The following is a 17,461-nucleotide window of genomic DNA, read 5'->3' as shown; positions in this document are numbered from 1 at the left end:
GAGTTGACTTTAAGGTTCTCCTACTTGTATATAAAGCACTTCATGGGCTAGGACCAAGCTACATTGCCAACTCCCTTATTGGCTATGCACCCCAAAGAGCACTGCGATCGTCTGCTGCTGGCTTATTGGTTCCCCACAAAAGTCGAAAGAAAATTGGGGATGCCGCCTTTGTTACGTATGCCCCCAAGCTTTGGAACACACAAACAAACATACCTTTAGACATCACGGAAGCCAGCTCACTAGATAGCTTTAAAAGAAGATTAAAGACCTACCTTTTCACTCTGGCTTTTAACTAGCTCCTGTTTTATTTGTCTTTTATCGTTTTATTTGCATCTTTTGTTTTATTTCAAAGTTCTCACTTTTAGCCTTTTCCTTTTAATTTGTGTTTTATTCTTTTTAATGTTTTATTTAATGTTTTCAAATGTTCTTTTTATTGTGAAGCACTTTGAGCTCCAATTCTTGTATGAAAGGTGCTATACAAATAAAGTTTTATTATTATATTATTATTACAACACAATGAGGATACAAACATAAGATATTTGCAGGATATATGGCAATAGACACTCAATAATATAGGCTACATCAGTAATAACCATACAGGATTAATAAGGAAACAAAAGCGCGTTGTGGAAACATTTGCACACATCAGTCATCCCGCATAACTCCCTCAAGAGTGAATCAATAAGGCTAAATGTCCGTAGAAGGAAATAAGTCCGTCCTCCAACTTATATATAGTAATACTCACTTGGGCATCAATAACGCACACAGGAAGGGTGAATGTGCCACACCACCGGAGAAAAGTTCACTTTTTGGGGAGAGGAAAGAGCGCAGCAGCAGTGCGTCGGCCAGCCAGCTCACAGGTGCTCATGCACGCACTGCGTGATCAAATATACACACGCCCGCGCTGCCAATCAAGATCCGCCTGATCACGGAGTGAGCACTGAGGACTTTATGACAAGGTGGTCTTATTATTGGCAGACTAATTTCTTGTCTGACCATTGTAGCCAACAGCGCACAACTAAGTGCAGCACACAGTTCAAGCTGTGGCACAGAGATTTTTTTTAGGTGTCACCCTGGACCTGGCCATGATTAAAGCAATGGACACCTGACCATGCTGGTCTTCAGAGTGAAGGCAAGTCACTGAGCCATAAGCTCTCTTGGAGGCATCCATGTACTTGCTAATCAAGAGAGGATAGGTCATAACATCTAGGAAGCAAGGGCGCAGGAAGGGTGGTGCTGAGGGTGCAGCAGCACCCCCTGCTGCCTCCTCAGCAGGGGGTGGAATAAATGCCAATTAATTTTACCACAATGACACAAGCTGGCAGCTTGTGTCATTTCCTTCCTTTTGAAGATGACTTGATTTTGGCTGTCACTTAGGGTGTGAACAGGGGGAGAAAGCAAAATGTGCATTAAGCTACTGCACCTAATGCAAGGAAAATGAAAAACATGTAAACCGCGTGCAGAAGGGCAATCACGCTGAGACCTATCACCAGACGTCTCAACAAAACCATGGCACCCCTGTGGCATTGCGTCCCTGTGTGGTTGCCTCATCATCCTCATGTGCCCACATTCCCTTGCAGGACCCAAGGAGAGTAAAACGATGGAGAGGTCATTGTATCACTGAATCTCGCTTTGGCGCCAGTTGTATTGGAGTCAATGGAGTGTGTATGAAGAAACTCATTACAATTCAACACATCTCAGTCGTTTGACACCGGATGCATAAATGCCTCCAGAAGATAAAACAACACACTTCAGTGATGATATCATATCATGGCACCTCTGGTGATTCACATCCGTTGTATTTGTGCAGTTTTAGCAATACAGGATGTTAAAGTGGCCAGCCACAGGTCTTTCACTGTTGTAAATAATAAAAAAAAACAACAACAAAAAAAACACACACACACACACAAAAAAACAAAAAAAAAACACCATGCTTCACTTTCAGGACCTTAGAAAGGAGAGTACACGGGCAGTTTCTTCTGGCAACCTGGCACTTTTGGATGAGGATGATCCACATTTAATTCACTGGTATGTATCTTTTCTCACTAACAGCATTCATATTGTGAAGGTGAACAAAAGCGTTTCATCTGATAACACAGCCTTAATATCTTTTCTGTGTATGAGTCAATCCTAAAGTTAAATGAGGAGCAAAATCCCAGATCGAATGCCTGCTGAAGTGCCTTGATATCTGCAATGAGTTTTGTCCTCAGTGATTGTGGTGTTATGTAAATGTATGCATTTTTGTTTGTGGCCTAATTTCAAATCAAAAAATCAAAAACAGAAGGCTGTCACCCAGGCGGCTGAGTCAGACAACAATCAGCCCTTAATTCAACCCTGGACAGATTCAGCATTACTATTAAGATAGATAGATAGATAGATAGATTTTTATTGTCATTGCACAATCATATACGTATAATAATGCAACGAAATTAGGACTCAGTCCTTTCGGTGCAGGGGAGAATAGAAAGCATCGTGCATCCTGCTAGTTGAATAGCCAAGTCCAGTAATAGATGGTTGCAGCCATGTCTCTGATATCAGAAAAAATGCAACAGTCACGGAAACACTTGTTGGATGTGCAAGCACAGTTCGTCATCCCGTGTTCGCCATGGACCTGGCGCTGGAAAATGCTGGGAGGCGTCGGCCCAAAGGGCTGTCCTTTCAGCCGTGTCAACGCGCCGGCCCTGCAGCCTCGGCGTCCTCTGGAATGTCCTGGCAGCGACGCAAGTCCGGTGAAATTGGCATCCCGCAGCGCAATCCCAAGCTCAAAAGGTCCTGATAACTGTTGTTTCCTTTGCTTGTTTACGTTTCCTCCTGGACTTGTCACTGGGAAGAACTATCCACGGAGACCCCGGTGTTCTAATGGCGTCCTCCGGAATGTCCTGGTAGCAATGAAAGTCCGGCGAAAATGGTACCTCGCAGCACAATCCCAAGCTCAAAAGGTGCTTACGACTGTACGCGTACATTTCCCAACATAAGGTGGTGTTTTAAGCTAAAAACACAACCGTTCACACATATAAAAACATATAATACAGCACCGAGAGTGGAGAGCTGTAGCCGCTGCGTCTATGCGCACCGCCATGGCAACCATATTTATGGGGTGGCACAAAACACTACGGGCCCTATCTTGTGCCAGACTCCCTAAACTCGTTATTTGCGGATTTAGGGTTGCGCAAGAGGCGTTCCCCCGTAAAAGTTGCTATCTTGTGCACCTCCCGCTATCCGCAAAACACCTGCGCTACCCGCTATATTATGCATAGGCGTGTTTTGGGCGTTACGCCAGTTAAACCAATCAGTGTGCCAGGTGCCATTGCCTTTAAGGGCACGCTGCGCTATCCTAAATCCTAAATCCTAAACCCGCGATGGAGAGAGGGAGGTAGATTTTCTCAGGGCTTCTACTGAGGCTAAAGCAAGTTGGCTTTATATACAGTACAGGCCAAAAGTTTGGACACACCTTCTCATTCAATGCATTTTCTTTATTTTCATGACTATTTACATTGTAGATTCTCACCGAAGGCATCAAAACTATGAATGAACACATGTGGAGTTATGTACTTAACAAAAAAAGGTGAAATAACTGAAAACATGTTTTATATTCTAGTTTCTTCAAAATAGCCACCCTTTGCTCTGATTACTGCTTTGCACACTCTTGGCATTCTCTCGATGAGCTTCAAGAGGTAGTCATCTGAAATGGTTTTCACTTCACAGGTGTGCCTTATCAGGTTTAATTAGAGGAATTTCTTGCTTTATCAATGGGGTTGGGACCATCAGTTGTGTTGTGCAGAAGTCAGGTTACTACACAGCCGACAGCCCTATTGGACAACTGTTAAAATTCATATTATGGCAAGAACCAATAAGCTAACTAAAGAAAAACGAGTGGCCATCATTACTTTAAGAAATGAAGGTTAGTCAGTCCGGAAAATTGCAGAAACTTTAAATGTGTCCCCAAGTGGAGTCGCAAAAACCATCAAGCGCTACAACGAAACTGGCACACATGAGGACCGACCCAGGAAAGGAAGACATAGGGCTCTAGTTTCGCAGACCAGGCGAGGCAGGGGCGTAGCGCAGATGCGCTTCGCCAACTGGGTGTGGCCAGGCGGATTTTCCAAGTTTGGCACGCCGTTCTCGGTGGCGCAAGTACTCCGCCGTCCCTCCTACCGGCGCAAGGGAGGAGAGAAGGCATGGAGTGGGTTTGACACAGCCGATTCACATGTAACCAATCAAATGAGCCCCTGTCCTTGCCTTTAAAATGCGCTGCGTGAAGGCGTAATGAAAGTTTACACAGCTGACATGGAGGTCTATTGCCGCGGGCGGAGCGGAGCTCAGGAGACAGGCGCGGAGCGGAGACCGGCGAGCAGTGCGGACACGTCACCAAAACCTCACAGGCGGGCTTCCGGAATGTCAGGCACATGAACGATGCAATAAATACCAAAAAAAACACTATTCAATGCTACGATCACAATCAGCACATACATATATCTCCATATCAACTGTCCCGTCACAGCTGATGTCAGATCAAAGGAGATTGGCACCGTTTGTGCTGATTGTGAGGTTTTGGTGATGTGCGCCAGGCAGCCAAACTTCCACTGCGCCAGCTCCGCTCCGCCTTGCGCTGAAAGTAGACGTGGTTTCAGATGGCGAGCCTTTGGCGCACCTCGGCGAAGCCTTTTGGCACGAAACTGTCACTGCGCCAAGCCGAATCTGTCGGCACCTCCCCCCGCTGCGCCGGCACTCCCATCTCGGCGAACCTCCGCCTGCGAAACTTGGACACTGTCCGCCTCTGCCGTTTCGCCGGTCGAAACTAGCTCTGCGCGGGGTTCGCCTCACTGCGCCACCCCGCGCTGCGCCGGGAAACTAGAGCCCCAAGAGTCACCTCTGCTTCTGAGGACAAGTTCATCCGAGTCACCAGCCTCAGAAATGGCAAGTTAACAGCAGCTCAGATCAGAGACCAGATAAATGCCACACAGAGTTCTAGCAGCAGACCCATCTCTAGAACAACTGTTAAGAGGAGACTGCGCGAATCAGGCCTTCATGGTCAAATAGCTGCTAGGAAACCACTGCTAAGGTAAGGTAAGGTAAGATAACTTTATTTATACCCGGAGGTATAGCTAAGGAGAGGCAACAAGCAGAAGAGATTTGTTTGGGCCAAGAAACACAAGGAATGGACATTAGACCAGTGGAAATCTGTGCTTTGGTCTGATGAGTCCAAATTTGACATCTTTGGTTCCAACCGCCGTGTCTTTGTGAGACGCAGAAAAGGTGAACGGATGGATTCCACATGCCTGGTTCCCACTGTGAAGCATGGAGGAGGAGGTGTGATGGTGTGGGGGTGTTTTGCTGGTGACACTGTTGGGGATTTATTCAAAATTGAAGGCACACTGAACCAGCATGGCTACCACAGCATCCTGCAGCGACATGCCATCCCATCCGGTTTGCGTTTAGTTGGACGATCATTTATTTTTCAGCAGGACAATGACCCCAAACACACCTCCAGGCTGTGTAAGGGCTATTTGACCAAGAAGGAGAGTGATGGAGTGCTGCGGCAGATGACCTGGCCTCCACAGTCACCCGACCTGAACCCAATCCAGATGGTTTGGGGTGAGCTGGACCGCAGAGTGAAGGCAAAGGGGCCAACAAGTGCTAAACACCTCTGGGAACTCCTTCAAGACTGTTGGAAAACCATTTCAGGTGACTACCTCTTGAGGCTCATCGAGAGAATGCCAAATGTGTGCAAAGCAGTAATCAGAGCAAAGGGTGGCTATTTTGAAGAAACTAGAATATAAAACATGTTTTCAGTTATTTCACCTTTTTTTGTTAAGTACATAACTCCACATGTGTTCATTCATAGTTTTGATTCCTTCAGTGAGAATCTACAATGTAAATAGTCATGAAAATAAAGAAAACGCATTGAATGAGAAGGTGTGTCCAAACTTTTGGCCTGTACTGTATATTATATATTAGCCTATATTATAGGTGAGTTAATTCGGGAGGTGGAGCCACATGTGTCCAAGTGGACGTGTCACAAGGCAGAGGTGGAACTATGTGTAAACTAATTTATTGACAAGGTAGATTGGGCATATAAAATATTAAAAATAAAAATATAGCACAGCTGCTGGCTTATGATAAAACAATAAAACGTGCTGGTGTAAGTGTCCAATTAAAACAGTCTTTCCTCTAAACAGTCTATATGAGTAATATACTCATTCCATTCCAGCGGCGTCCCGGTATCAGTCCGACCGTGTGCGTGGCGAGGCTCCGTCGGGGCGCGCATTGAAGCCGCGGGAGGTCAGGACCACCCGCTATCTGCTTTCCCTAAAGTGTGTGCGCAAGATAGCAATTTTAGGGATAGCGCATGAAACACGCCCACGGACACACCTCCAGGCGCAAATGACGGAGTCGGCATAACGGACAGTGTGTAGCTTGGGCACAAGATACTGTTTAGGGATAGCGGAAGTTCCTAAATCCGTAATTTGCGGGTAGCGGGTAGTGGCAGCGGGTAGCGGGTGGCACAAGATAGGGCCCTTCATCTTTAAATGGCATTTAGTTAAGTTGACATGTTTGCTAATGACATTAGACCTGTCTGAACTGAGTCATAGACGAAGAACCACCAACACATCTACAGAGGAAGAGGCTGAACATTACAGTACATCCATTTTCAGCTGCTAACATGTATAATTTTACATGCCACAGATATAAATTAAGGATAAATTCACTGGAGTTTTGAACTTAAAGGAAACTTCTTCTTCCTCAATTTCTTGGATGGGAAAGGAATTTCTAACAGCCTTAAAGTGCGTATAGATTTTTGTATTTGGTCAGTTTATTCTTTGTATGAGAACACACACAATCACAACATGTGTTACAGCCCGGCTCGGGGACTGCAACTAAGAACGGGAGGGGAGACGAGGTTCAAACGAAAAAACATGTTTATTACCACATCCAAAATAAAGGCAAAGGATCAGTATCAGCAATCAGTAATGAGGGCGTGTATGGATGCATATGTATGAGTGAGTGTGCATAACAAAATGAAAAAGAAGGAGAGCACAGCCGCGCCATGGCGTCCTTCTCAGACGGTGTGGTTGGAGTGAGAGACAGTGACTGCCAGCGGGGGAAATAGGTGCGTGCTTCACTGGGCCCAGGTGCAGCGCATCACCTAATGACGGTCCCACCTCTGCCTGAAAGACACCTGAAAAACAGAGCAGACGAACCAGCAACCAACACACCCAGTGTAGAGGGAGGGGCCATCACAACATGTCACATGTAAAATGACAAGGTGCAACAATAAAATTCAAAATCACAAATGGGCAAAATATAAGAAGAAGCAAAGGAAAAGCAATGGAAACAATAAATCAAAAAACATTACAAAGCTTTCTTTATTATTAGGTAAAGGAACAGAGGCTTTCATGAGACAAGACTGAAATAAAAGCTGCCTCATTCATCTGGATATCCACCTCAAACTGCTCTTCATGCAGACTTTGTGCTTTAGAAAACATCCAAACTTCAAAAACTTCTGTCCAAACCTGATCTGAGCCTGAGATCTAATAACTTGTGGTTACAAAAGGCTAAATAAAGCTTAGCTGCTAATTTCTAAGAATTTTCACCAGTAATAACCTGCCAATAAATTTATAGGCAATGACCTAATAATTTAGCTGGACCTACAAGCAGAGCAGGTTACAGATGAGTGACACATGAGAGGGCAAATCAGCAGAAAGTGTCTTAATCAGGTGTTGAACAGCTTCAGTAATCCTTGGCAAAGATTGTCCAAGTCTCTGGAAGTCTCCTGGAGGGACGGAGCTCCACTCCAAGTAAAGGTCAACCCAGCTGGAGATTTTGGACTCTCCACCGCCATCATCAAAACACCAAATGAGGAGAAACCTTTTAGAAGAATGGAGCTCCGTCCCTCCAGGAGACTTCCAGAGACGTGGACAATCTATGAAGCTGTTCAACACCTGAAAAAGACGCTTCATGTTGGCTTTTCCACTCATTTCCCACCCGCCTGCAAGTGGAGTTCAGGTATGAGTGTCAACATTGAATGCAGGGCAGCTTCCCCGCCCTGTGGAGGTACAGGAATGGGTGGACAAACCCAGTCATCATAGCAAAACCTGCACAAATGTCAAAGGAAATAGAGTACTGCTCTTGAGATATGTAACCATGAAGTGTAAATGCTATGATAAAAGGAAGGTAGGTCAGGACTGTGGACACGGTGATAATCAGAAGGACCTTAAAGGACTTCATCTTGACCTTATCGCTCCCCTCCTTGTCCCTCCCCCCTGTCCCCGGCCCGGGCTTCCTCAAAGCCCTGAGAACTGACAGGCAGCAGAACAGCTTCACTGAAAACAGCAGCAGGTAAGCACCGATGTAACAACGCTGGGCCAGAATCGGGTTGTTGAGCATTAACACTTGCATAATACAGGCTCCGAGCACCAGCAGCCAGACGGCTGCACAGCAGACCACCCTGTACTTCAGGGTCTTGAACTGGAGGAAGAGCACAGGGTGGACCACGGCGATGTAGCGTTCCACACAGATACAAGTCTGGAAGAGGGGCCGGCCCATGAAGAGAAAAATGCTGAAGAACACAGTGGCCACAAAGACACTGAATGACTTGTGAAACAGGGAGATGAAGGCGCAGATACTGGACAAACCAAAAAGCAGCTCGGACACGGTGAGGTTGAGAGAGAAGAACTCCAAGGCGTTCACTCGTCCTGCTCTGGTCACCATCAGCCAAAGGATGAAGCCGTTGGAGGGGAAACCCAGGAGGAGGTTGACTGTATTTACAGCAATAAAAAGTGAGTAAAACCAAGACGGGAGAGTCATAAAGTAATTGATGTAGGAGGTCTGGTTGCTGCTGTTGACTCTGTTTTCTTCAAGGCTGTCCATCTTGACTCTGCAGCTCCTAGGGGAAAATAAAGAAAGGTGAATTATATCTCCCTCCTAATTTGTAGAATCAAGTGACAACAAGAAACACAAGACAAATCAGAGTGCCAGCTCATCTGCTGCTTGAACAAGAGAGGCAGCTTTACCCCAGTCCAAAGATACACTTATATCAATCTATCTATATTGAAAACATATGAGCAAGATATTTTTCAAACAGTTTTTAGTGGAGTCATCATTCCAGTCAAGTGATGGAAGGACGGCTTCTGACCTGGTTTGGTGGACTCCTCTGTCTCTCCAGTGCAGGTTTGCAACGGCTTGGTCTGTATTTAAAATTATTATCTAGCTTTACCTGACAGCACCTCCCCTTCTCTCTGCTGTCTCCACACCTGTTCAGTGGTTCATATGAATCATGTTCATTTTCATGTCATTTATCTTTCATTGTTATTTCTGCTCCATCCTGACCAGAGGACATGCAAATACAACCCAAACAAATCAGCACAAGAAAACTTTTTTATTAATTTGAGTAAAGCAAGCAGGAGTGGAAGGGGTAAAAGTATAAAGTTTTACTAAACATACCATTTTTGTTTTTCTTAATAGATTCATAAAAGACTTTGTCATAGATTAAACATAAAACCATTATTCAACTTATTCAGAGCTGTATGATTTATATATCTAACATCCAGTTTTGATCTGTGGGGTAAAAGTCTAGGAATTAAAGGAGGCTGTTAGTTTCACATCTAAAGGTAAGTGGGTTAGGGTGAGTGTGTGTTGAGAGAGACAGAGGCAGGAATCCAAAGTTCAAAACATGCAGAGCTGTTTCATTGTTTTTCTTATTTCTACTTGGCTTTTGTTTCCACATGAATCTTTGTGTGTATTTAATGTTCTGCAATTAGAAAGTAAAATTATTAACATCAGTTCAAATTTAATCGAAAATACTAACCCCACATAAAATAAAGAGAGTCACTGAGCACACAACATGGCTCAGGTCAAAAAGAAAGACCAGTGGGAGGAAGGCAGTATTTATATAATCTGTCATCTAGGCAAAGTGGTTGCATCTGAGGTGGGCGGTTTCCTGCAAAGCAGGTGAGTTTGTGTTATCCTCCCAGCCTCAGGTGTGGTCATGCGACTCCTAGATAGGGACTTCTTGACAGTCCCCCTCAAAATGGAGGTTTTGAAATACAGAATCCCCATCAGTCGCCCTCCTTTATCTCCGGGAGCCAACAGGCCATAGTGAGTGAGGAAGTTGGGGATGGACAATCATCAGGATTTTTCCCTGTTTTAGTTTGTCCTTGTCGGTGCTCCATCTTGGTCTTGGTTGCAGGTTTGGGAGGTGATGTCTGACAAAGCTTGCCCAGAAGTGGTAAGACAGTTTTTGCTGTGACACCAGCACCATTTCCCAATCAGCTGGCTGTTTGTATACACAGCCGGTAGAAGGGAAGCATCCTGCCACCCTATCAAAAGCAGATTTGGGGTAACAGGATCAAAATCAGCCACATCTGAGGAGACATATCCAAGGGGCTTATATTTTAGGGGTTGTTCAGGTCCTGGGTAGAGGAAGTTCTCATCATACTCCTGGTCAAAATCCTTCTACTGAACCTCCCACCAACTCTGATAATGCCAAAAACCCGATCCAGCTGCGGTGCAAGGGATGACAATTTACTGCTGGAAGGAAGAGGCTTTTCTGATTGGAGTACCAGCAGTTCAGCTGGAGAGCTGTCTGTTTGGGCCTTTTTCAAGAGAAGGATCGAAGCTTCAAGCTGCGATTAAGAGGCAGGATTGGGGCTGGTGGAGGGATAGCTGTGGTGACTACATCCTTTCAAGTGCTGCACTGGGAGACATCCAAGGTGCCTGGGGAAGCACACACAGAGTACGTTTACATGCACACCATATTCCGGTTCGGGCCAATATTCCGGTTAAGGTAACTGCGCTGCGGCAACTGGAATATTCTGTTTACATGTTACTTGGCATGCCCCCGTGTTTCGGTGTATTCCACTCTCTTACGTAATGCGACACTCAGCCGCGGGGGGCAGCAGCACGCGTATAGGCGTCTGGTCTGCCGGAAATACAGACGAAGAAGTCTTCTTCCTCGTCTTCTTCTTCTTTTTCTTCTGTCACTAGTTCTATGTTTTCTCCCATCGATATCCTCCATGATATTTAAGTCTTTCATTAGTTGAAGGCAGACTGCAGTCACCTGGCTCTTGCTACTGTTCGCCATGCCGTTTTCCCCACTTGCAGGTAACCATAGCAACAAAGACGCCACAGAATTCCTTGTAGGTTGAGCATGCGCAGTCGTGACTGAATATTCCGGTTCGGGGCATTTTCCGACTAAGGTGATTACATGCCACCATATTCCGGTTGGAACAGGCACATGCCAGGGGTCTGATTCGGAATTCTCTCCAACTGGAATATGACCTTAATCGGGTTCGGTGCACGTTTACATGACACGTGCGCAACCCGAATATTGCGAATATTCCGGTTGATACAGTAATAAGGTGTGCATGCAAACGTGCTCACAGAGATGTTGAGGAATCTGGTCGGCTTTCCAGCTTTGCCAGGGTCCTCCTCACAGAGTGTAGCCAGAAGGCAAGACCACTGAGAACTGGCAAGAAGAAGGATGGAGGGCCCCTGTGGCTGGCTCAGTTTGGAGAGTTTTTTTTTGCCTCTGGTGAAGTCATCAGCGGGGTTACTCTACACATATCTCAAATCCTCTGTAGTTGTCAATTCCTGTGTTTTGATGATTCATGTGCTAACGAAGACTTTATAGCGGCAAGAATTAGAGTGGAGCCACTGCAGCACTGTGGTGGAGTCACTCCAAAAGGTGGTCTTGTTATTGGCAGGCTAATTTCTTGTCTGACCACTGTAGCCAGCAGCGCACAGCGATGTGCAGCACACAGTTCAAGCTGTGGCATAGAGATTTTTTTAGGTGTCACCCTGGACCTGGCCATGATGAAAGCAATGGACACCTGACCATGCTGGTCTTCAGAGTGAAGGCAAGTCACTGAGCCATAAGCTCTCTTGGAGGCATCCATGCACTTGCTAATGAAGAGAGGATAGATCATAACATCTAGGAAGTGCCACCTCCGAGAGCAGGTTGAGATCAGCCTCCCAGGATATCCAGTGCTCTGCAAGATGAGCAGGTTCAATGGGGTCATCCCAGCCTCTTTGAGTCCTCCACAGTATTTTCACCCTGGTGGTAAAAGGAAGAATGTAGCCAAGGGGATCATACTGACTTGCCAGAACTCTGTAGCTCTCCCTCAGACTGGGAGCTGTATGAGAAGAGGTTCTTCATCAATGGTTTGACACGTACCCCAAAAGATCTGTGTGGCAGTTCCACTGCAGACTGAGCATGCAGTTTCCACATAAAAGGACTGCTGAATGGACTTACAGTCATCATCCTCTATAAGCTGGTCCTTGGCATGGCACTGCAAGGCTTAAATGGTTACACGTTATACCAAAAGGTAAAACTTGCCACTCATAGCTACTCATTTCTTCCTGGTCTCTGCAGATGAATCAAAGGAGTGGTTGTCCTCAGGAAGTAAGCACACCTGATGGAACACGGCCTTGATATCACTGTCAACTTTGATCGGCCACTAATGACAGACTGAGAATGGTACCAGGTGACCGGTTATCGTTCAAGCTCTGACCCCAGTATTTGAAAGAACAGTTGAATACAAGGAGGTGATTTCCTCTCTGCTGTGTGACCACATGATGGTAAGAAACCAGAACCCAGCTGAGTTGCCATCAGAGCCTGGCTCTAGCTGGGTGACATATCCAACATCAACAAGTTTACAAAATTCCACTGAATGGACCTCTGCCAAATGTGGACCTCTCTTTAGATGCCGTTCAGTGCTCAAGAGAAGGGGGAGAGCAGAGGTTTTGCCCACACCTGTTGCACCTGTCCATCAACAGTGATTCTGTCAGTCAGGGAGTCCAAGAGGTGAAGGGCATACTGCTCAAGTTTGGATTGGCTCACTTTTCATTTCGATGGGGGAAGGAATCCAACTGCCACAACTTAGCTACATTCCTCATCATTTGTAGGTGTTGAGAAAGGAGTATCAGTAAAGTAAATTTGTTACCCATCTGTGGAGAAGTGCTCTTGTATAGCACATCTAAGGGCTGTAGAAACTCTAGAAGGGGCACCAGGAGGGCCAGTGTGCACAGGTGCAGTGGGAATGGTGAGATGAAGGTGATCAGATCCAGTAAGAGCAAGTGGCTCTGGGGCTCCTGGTCGCCCAGTGTGCAAGAGCGTGTACCACTTGTTAAGGCTGAGTCCAGACCATAGTGTCCTGGGTTCAAATCCAACCTCAAGCCATTTGCTGTATCTCTCTTCCGTGCCTTTCATGTCTCTCTCTACTGTGACTGACAAATAAAGCAGAAATGCCCCAAAATATTTGAGAACAAGTGGCTGAACTTTATTTATCTGAGGCAAAGGTAAACCCTTGAGGTGGGGGTATTGCAGCTGTAGTGCAGCTGCTGGACAGTAAAGCTCCATCAGGCTCAGTTGATCAGGTGTGAATGTGTCCTTTACCTGATACTTTGCTAAAAGGTCTCCCTCTGATGAAATTTTGAAAATGACCATGTCTCCTTTCACTTGCTGAACATCTTGTCGGATGGTTTGCGTACCTCTGGCTTGCCCTTAAGGTTAAGCCATTTGGCAGCTGCAGGCAGAATGATTGATCATTCAGAGCCATTGTCCAAAATGGCACAGGTATTAAGTGTTTTGTTGTTGTTATACAGTACAACTGGGGCAACCTTGAAGATGACTTGAGGGGATCAGTTGGGATGGTCAAGACAGAAATGTGAAGGAGCGGTGCTGGAAGTCTTTTGCTTTTTAAAAGTTTTCCAAAAAGTGTTTTCTTCTTTGAGTTTGTCTCTACAATGTCAAGAAGACATAATGGCAGTGAGTTTTTCTCACCAACCTTCAAGGATACCTCTGTCTCTGCACTTGGTGACAGTAGCAGAGATTTGCTTGGTCCACAAGGTAATTCCTTCTCACATTGCTTGAAATCTGCCGGTGTCGTTGCTAGAGGGATACGTACTGGGAACATACTGGTTTAGACAATAGTTCATTAGACCATTTTTTGGTGAATGGAGAGCAAGATCATGCTTAAAAAGCTTTGCCATCCCACTATCTGGGGCGCCTACAAACTGATATCACTGTCCAACCATCCTTTAATAGCAAGGGTGAGGGCAAACTGACCTGTGAGGAAGAATAAATTCATTATTCTGTTTTGCCAATAATTCACTTTTGCCTCCTTGCATTCCCATACTGTTACTCCACAGAAAACTGTTATATGTAAATAATAGAGCTTTTATTAAGCTGAATAACAATTTTGCAAAATCTAGCACTAGAGCAGTCTCATATAGGCTCACGTATATGAGGCTCATATGCATCAGTAGCAAGGATTAGAGCAAAGAGGCAATTCATTGTTCTGATTTGGTAATTATTTTCTTCAGCCTCCTTAAAGTCCCACACTTTGACTCCACAGAAAAATATTGGATGTTAGATATTATATTCATCATAGATCTCTGAATAAGTTGAATAACTGTTTCATGAAATCTATCACGAAGTCTTTTATGAATCTTTCAAGAAAAACAAAAATGGTATGTTTAGTTAAACTTTATACTTAAAACGTTTACCCCTGAAAGCAGGCAGGAGTGGTCCTGCCTGCTTGTGGTTGTATTTGCGATTGTATTTGCATGTCCTCTGGTCAGGATGGAGCAGAAATAACACTGAAAATTAAATGACATGAAAATGAATATGATTCATATGATCCACTGAACAGGTGTGGAGACAGCAGAGAGAGGGGGAGGTGCTGTCAGGTAAAGCTAGATAATAATTTTAAATACAGACCAAGCTGTTGCAAACCTGCTGTGGAGAGACAGAGGAGTCCACCAGACCAGGTCAGAAGCCATCCTTCCATCACTTGACTGGAATGATTACTCCACTAAAAACTGTTTGCCTCTCTTGTTCAAGCAACAGATGAGCTGGCACTCTGATTTGTCTGGTGTTTCTAGTTGTGACTTGATTCTACAAATTAGGAGGGAGATGTAATTCACCTTTCTTTATTTTCCCCTAGGAGCTGCAGAGTCAAGATGGACAGCCTTGGAGAAAACAGAGTCAACAGCAGCAACCAGATCTCCTTTCTCCAGATATCCATTTATTATGCTCTCCCGTCTTGGTTTTACTCACTTTATATTGCTGTAAATACAGTCAACCTCCTCCTGGGTTTCCCCTCCAACGGCTTCATCCTTTGGCTGATGGTGACCAGAGCAGGACGAGTGAACGCCTTGGAGTTCTTCTCTCTCAACCTCACCGTGTCCGAGCTGCTTTATGGAATGTCCAGTATCTGTGCCTTCATCTCCCTGTTTTACAAGCTGGTCAGTGTCACTGTGGCAACTCTGGTCTTCAGTGTTTTTCTCTTCATGGGCCGGCCCCTCTTCCAGACTTGTATCTGTGTGGAACGCTATGCTGCTGTTGTCCACCCTGTGCTCTTCCTCCAGCTCAAGACCCTGAAGTACAGGGTGGTCTGCTGTGCCGCCGTCTGGCTGCTGGTGCTCGGAGCCTGTATTATGCAAGTGTTAATGCTCAACAACCCGATTCTGGCCCAGCGTTGTTACATCGGTGCTTACCTGCTGCTGTTTTCAGTGAAGCTGTTCTGCTGCCTGTCAGTTCTCAGGGCTCTGAGGAAGCTCGGGCCGGGGACAGGGGGGAGGGACAAGGAGGGGAGCGATAAGGTCAAGATGAAGTCCTTTAAGGTCCTTCTGATTATCACCGTGTCCACAGTCCTGACCTACCTTCCTTTTATCATAACATTTACACTTCATGATTACATATCTCAGAAGGAGTTTTTTGCTTCCTTTGGCACTTGTACATGTTTTGCTATTATTACTGGGTTCGTCCACCCATTCCTGTACCTCCACAGGACGGGGAAGCTGCCCTGCATTCAATGTTAACACTCATACTTGAACTCCACTTGCAGGCGGGTGGAAAACGACAGGAAAAGCCAACATGAAGAGTCTTTGTCAGGTGATGAACAGCTTCATAGATTCTTCAAATCTCTGGACGTCTCCTGGAGGGACGGAGCTCCATTCTTCTACACGATTTCTCCTCATTTGGTGTTTTGATGATGGCGGGGGAGAGTCCAAAATCTCCAGCTGGGCTGACCTTTACTTGGAGTGGAGCTCCGTCCCTCCAGGAGACTTCCAGAGACTTGGACAATATCTGCCAAGGAGCATTGAAGCTGTTCAACACCTGACTAAGACACTTTCTGCTGGTTTGCCCTTTCACGTGTCACTCATCTGTAACCTGCTCTGCTTGTAGGTCCAGCTAAATTTTTAGGTCATTGCCTATCAGGTTATTGGCTGGTTATTGCTGGTGAAAATTCTCAGAAATTAGCAGCTAAGCTTTATTTAGCCTTTTGCAACCACAAGTTATTAGATCTCAGGCTCAGATCAGATTTGGACAGAAGTTTTTGAAGTTTGGATGTTTTCTAAAGCACAAAGTCTGCATGAAGAGCAGTTTGAGGTGGATATCCAGGTGAATGAGGCAGCTTTGATTTCAGTCTTGTTTCATGAAAGCCTCTGTTCCTTTACCTAATAATAAAGAAAGCTTTGTAATGTTTTATGATACATTGTTTCCATTGCTTTTCCTTTGCTTCTTCTTCTGTTTTGCACATGTGTGATTTTGAATTTTATTGTTGCACCTTGTCATTTTGCATGTGACATGTTGTGATGGCCCCTCCCTCTACGCTGGGTGTGTTGGTTGCTGGTTGGTCTGCTCTTTTTTTCAGGTTTCTTTCAGGCAAAGTTGGGACCGTCATTAGGTGATGCGCTGCACCTGGATCCGGTGAAGTGCGCATCTATTTCCCCCACTGGCAGTCACTCTCTCTCACTCCATCCACACCGTCTGAGGAGGACACCACGGCGCGGCTGTGCTCTCCTTCTTTTACCTTTTGTTATGCACACTCACTCATACATATGCATCCATACACACCTTCATTACTGATTGCTGATACTGATCCTTTGCCTTTATTTTGGATGTAGCAATAAACATGTTGTTTTTCCGTTCGAACCTCGTCTCCCCTCCCGTTCTTAGTTGCAGTCCCCGAGCCGGGCTGTAACACATGTTGTGATTGTGTATGTGTTTTATGCATCTAAGCTGTAAAAACATCCTCATACAAAGAATAAATTGACCAAATACAAAAATCTATACGCACTTTAAGGCTGTTAGAAATTCCTTTCCCACCCAAAAAGTTGAGGAAGAAGAAGTTTCCTTTGAGTTCAAAACACCAGTGAATTTATCCTTAATTTGCATCTTTGGCATGTAAAATTATACATGTTAGCAGCTGAAAATGGATGTACTGTAATGTTCAGCCTCTTCCTCTGTAGATGTGTTGGTTGGTCTTTGTCTCTGCCTCAGTTCAGACAGGTCTAATGTCATTAGCAAACATGTCAACTTAACCAAATGCCATTTAAAGATTTAGTGTTTTGTGCCACCCCATAAAAATCACTTGCCCCTGTTTGGTGGCCTGTAAAATGAGTGACAGCCGTGTCGTATTGATCACATTTGTATGGCTATCAGAGAGCAGCA

At 45.2% G+C, this 17,461-nt stretch overlaps 1 protein-coding gene across 1 annotated transcript; it reads right to left on the bottom strand.

The window, feature by feature from the left end:
- Positions 1–8,016: 8,016 nt before the first annotated feature.
- Positions 8,017–8,871, bottom strand: LOC115357785 (G-protein coupled receptor 183-like). Its single transcript, XM_030049468.1, has one exon. The coding sequence runs from the start codon at positions 8,869–8,871 to the stop codon at positions 8,017–8,019; it is 855 nt and encodes a 284-aa protein (XP_029905328.1).
- Positions 8,872–17,461: the final 8,590 nt, after the last annotated feature.

Source organism: Myripristis murdjan, chromosome 1 (genome assembly GCF_902150065.1).
Source record: "Myripristis murdjan chromosome 1, fMyrMur1.1, whole genome shotgun sequence".
In the NCBI taxonomy this organism is placed as follows: domain Eukaryota; kingdom Metazoa; phylum Chordata; class Actinopteri; order Holocentriformes; family Holocentridae; genus Myripristis; species Myripristis murdjan.
Note: the sequence above shows the minus strand (reverse complement) of the source record. Positions and strands in the feature narration are given on the sequence as shown.